The sequence below is a fragment of the Antrostomus carolinensis genome, unplaced genomic scaffold, assembly GCF_000700745.2.
Source record: "Antrostomus carolinensis isolate BGI_N321 unplaced genomic scaffold, ASM70074v2 scaffold19611, whole genome shotgun sequence".
NCBI classification, from domain to species: Eukaryota; Metazoa; Chordata; class Aves; order Caprimulgiformes; family Caprimulgidae; genus Antrostomus; species Antrostomus carolinensis.
Window position 1 is genome coordinate 21108 of NW_010292231.1, and position 4397 is coordinate 25504.

The 4397-nt window shown below is 41.1% G+C and overlaps 1 protein-coding gene across 2 annotated transcripts in view; it reads left to right on the top strand.

The window, feature by feature from the left end:
* Window positions 1–4397, top strand: part of GUCY1B1 (guanylate cyclase 1 soluble subunit beta 1) — a 28611-nt gene that overhangs the window by 4615 nt on the left and 19599 nt on the right. For both annotated transcript variants that reach the window (XM_010176884.2, XM_010176885.2), the window contains exon 3: window positions 1471–1668. In XM_010176884.2, the coding sequence (XP_010175186.1) occupies window positions 1471–1668 (198 nt within the window). The remainder of the gene's footprint in view (window positions 1–1470; window positions 1669–4397) is intronic.

The following is a 4397-nucleotide window of genomic DNA, read 5'->3' on the forward strand; positions in this document are numbered from 1 at the left end:
CCTTAGAGAGAGCTTACAGAGTTTGCCTTCAAGCATTATACTTTTTGCAATTGAATGCCCACTAACAGCTGGAATGAATTGACTTCCAGATTGTTACCTCTTCGAGTTTTAATTTGGAGGTGTTGATATAGCAACAAAAACATGAATTTGAAACAAACTAAAAAACTGAAGGAAGAAGTTCCACGCTGAGTGCATCCTACGGAATTAATTTCTAAGAGTCTCATTTCCTCTGGAGGCCTCTCAGGAGAAGAGGCAGCTGTTCAAGCACTTCACAGCTCACATGAAATCAAGTTCAGTATGCTTCCACAAATTTGATGACTGACAGATGCTCATGAAAGGTGGAGAATGGCCCAGACAGCACACTGAAAATATTTTCTCCTTGCTTCTCCTGCTGGCAGAAAACAATATGCAAAGCCTGGTGCTAGCAGTTACCTGGGGAGGTGGGAGAACAACATTTAAAATATGCAGTAATGTGCTGGACTTAATACGTGAAGGAGTTTTATGCATTTTATGACATAGGTAAATAATTATATGGGTTGCAGCGCTATCCAACAAAGTTACTCTAGGTTGCTCTGCTGTGTTAAATACACAGTAAATAGTAAACTGGAGCTTTGATAATTGCTTCATAAAGTTGGAGCTGGCGTTGTGTTCTAAGTGTGATTTTGATCTCATTCTTCTCTTTAATGTCCTTAGTAGATATACCTACCAATTCCTCTTTTAGCTTTCCTTTCCAGATAGTAATTTGTCTAGTCAAAATTTAAGGTTAAATACGTAAGATGTCCAGGACATCAGCTAGAAAAATAGAAGACCTCTTCCCTTTCTTGAATAACCTGTTCTGAAATATTACTACAGCAGCTGTGATTTGTTCTACATATTCCGTGGATTTTTTCAGTTTTTGTCAAAGATATTTGAGGTTGGTCTTTTAATAATTTAAATCTTTAATTTAAAATCTGAGACTTTGTCAGGCCCTGTAAACTTGGGTTGACTGTTATGATGTCAGAACTAGCCTGTTTCATTAAGAATAAGGGAAAAAAAATAATGTTTATTCAGACATGCATGTTTGTATCTGACACCTAAATTCACATCTGAAGAGGAGATTATAGGGACTAGAATTTGGAAGGGGTGAAAATGGATGAGGTACAGGACTAAGAAACACGCACAAGGTCTTTAATCATAAGAGTGTTTCAAAATACAGCATAGTTAAGCATGAATTCTTACTATCTGGAGTAATTTTTAGTAGTTCTAATTTTGATGCCATTCATTGTCCAAATATTGCCACAGCAGGTGGAAAGAACATCACAAGCTACCTGAAAAGCCTACTATCGTGACAGTTCTACAAATAATAAGGCAAATGCACAAGGGTTGTGACCAGTAGGAGAAAGGAGATTTTCAGTTTAGACAGAATATGTACTTACTTTCTACAGAACTAAAGAGTGAATGCCTTATAATTGTGTTTTTAATTTCTTCCAGAACCTGGATGCTTTGCATGACCATCTTGCTACTATTTACCCGGGTATGCGAGCCCCTTCTTTTAGATGCACTGATGCAGAGAAGGGGAAGGGGCTCATTTTGCATTACTATTCAGAAAGAGAAGGTCTCCAGGATATTGTCATTGGAATCATCAAAACAGTAGCTCAACAGATCCACGGTACAGAAATAGATATGAAGGTAATGTCTGAAGGAGTCTACACATCGGAAATTTATGTCATTAGGACAAAATCAAGAAAATAAAGTGAAGTGATGGCAAACAATCATTTTCATGGTTGCTGTCCTCTGTGAAGCAGTGGCATCAGTACTGGCTCAGGAAGAGCCATCATCATTTGTGTTGCTTTAAGGACAGGTCAGCCATGTGCTGGAAGGCCAGCACTAATTTGCAAACAGACCCAGTTGTGAACAGTACAGAACAATATCCCCTTACTCAAAGAAGGAGATGACATGTACAGAAATCAGGTACTGGGTTATTTGGTGTCCTTTTTACTATTGGGCATATATTTGTTACTGTCTACTGTGTTTTGTGAGAACATGGACATTTTGTCTCTGTGTCCTAGATTCTTCATCTCTGTGCAAACTGTGAGGCTGATGTGTGTTGATGAGGCCTGGCTGGTGAGCAGAGTGTTTTCCTCCCAGCCTGCATGCCGGGTCCATCCCCGAACCAAGATGTGTTTGTGGGTCTCATGCTGACACTGTGTGGGAGTGTGCCTGGATATATGCCTACAGCCTCAGAAGTGGAAAAAATTCCTCAGTTACAGAGTTTACATAACATCATGTGTGCTAAGTCAATTGTGAAATGAGAAGGAGGCTTCTGCTTTGTGTCCATACAGAGCAACAGGAAGATTTAATTGATCAGGCCTTGTATATGTAATGGTACAAAATCAGAGCTTGAGCCAAGGTGTATATATATCTGGGGAGAAACAGCAAATAACGGCTTTTTGGTGTTAGAAATATTGCAACTGATATAAAACACTTTTCATCGAGTAGAAGAAAATCTAAGCAGGTACAACAAGCATTCTTTTTATTTTTTTCCCTTTTCAGTAATCCCTAGTTATATTACATTTCTAGCACAGTGTCATTGTATACTTGCTCAGAAAATCCATTCCAGTTTCATGAGTCTATCACCAAAGTATGATCTTACTCAGATAAGAGATTTACAAGAAACCCAGTGACGAAGGTATTTGTACTGCTATACCAGAGTATTTGCCTTTTAGTTTTCTTGTTATAAGCTAGCTCTGGCTTATAGTGAGTGGCTAGTTCTGTATAGTGATTGTGATGTACTTGATGTCCTTGTTTAGATTCTACCTTGTAGAAATCCCTAGTTCAGACTTCTACAGCAGGTGTTAGTAATCACATACAGAAGGATGTGACAGAATCAAAACAATCCTCTTTTTTGTCCCTGTTTATTCAAAGTGTTGAGGCAGACCAGGAGGACTGCATTGGAAAGTTGGATGCAAGAGTGCTGAAGCTGTTGCTTGACAAACGGTTTTTTTGGTAGCACAGGCAGTTTATGCAGTAGCCCTTCTCTTACTGCTCAAGCTTGTCCTACAACAGCTTCTTCAGCTGTGTATCTCCAGCTGTTGTGGAGCTATAAAATAAACTAGACTGAGGAAATGAACTGGGTTCAAAATAACAGGGTATTTTCTAGGTTATTTTTAAACACATTTGTTCCTTTATGTGGTTCTGTCTATCAGAGAGAGTTGAGGGGTCATGCAGAGACAAAAGTGATCAGTGGGGCAGAGGAGAAATCTGTTGTGCCAAAGTAGCTACCAGAACAAACTTTTGACAAACTGTGTCCTCAGTCTGAATGCTCCTTTGTTGAGAAGATTATATTGGACGGTGCTGGTAGCCATCTAGGATGTTTGTTGCGTGAAAGGGGGTGGTAGAGTAATATGGCAGGAAATAAACCCCCTTGCATTCCAACTCACCCTCAGATATTAGAAGAGCTGGGGGCAGCTCGGCTTAGATCCTGAGTGATGCTCAGTTGAGCACTATGGGTCCAACAACAGCGGATTCACTCGATAATGCGCTGCGCTCCCGTACCCACGATCTGTGGACTCTCACGGCTAAACCTGCAGAATTTAGCAGCATCCTTTGCGGGGGGTTGGTGTGGCTGGTTACAGACAGACACAGTTTGATGTGGCACTAGAAGTCCAGACACACCAGTGCCAGATTCAATCGATAGTGCCCTGCACCTGCTGTCCAGTCATGATCTATGGACTCTCATGGCCTCATCAGGTGGTGCCCAGTGAGAAATCGTGCAGCAAGTCAGTAAGCGGATAAGGCTCTTTAATAAAGCAACAGGAATAATACAGATTCATGTGGATTGCCGGTGATAATCTACTGTCAGCAGAGGTATATACAAGTGTCAAGGTTACAAGTTACTGAAAAGCACTAAGTTAAAAAAGCAATTCTATAGAGATCTCTAAGTCTCCGAGAAAGTCCTCGGGGCAGTATAAATCTTACCCAAAGGCATCCCTATTGGGGGGAAGAGAGGCTCAGCCTGTCGGCTAGTCCCAGAGGTCAGAGATCTGCGATGCTATCTTCCCTGACTTGTCTGTGGTGGTATCTTCCCTGACATCTCCCTTTCTTTGGGATACTTTTTAATTATTTTTTACCTTCAAGGTGGAGCTTGAGTGACTCTAGTCACATCTTTACTATGATTGGTGAAAATGCTTCCATTTCCCTAAGTTACCAAAACTTAGAGCATATGCTCTGTAGCAGGCCGGGGGTGGTCAGTGAGCCAGAGGTATGTTTTTGTGTAGCTGTAATACAAGGTTCACGCCAGGGAGGTATTTGGCTAAGGGGTGCCAGATAGCCAGTCCAGGGTCGTAAACAGATAGTACAATCAGCCCCTTGGCGCCAGAGGTCTCAATAAATACAGGGGTTAGGGAAGAGTCTTAACT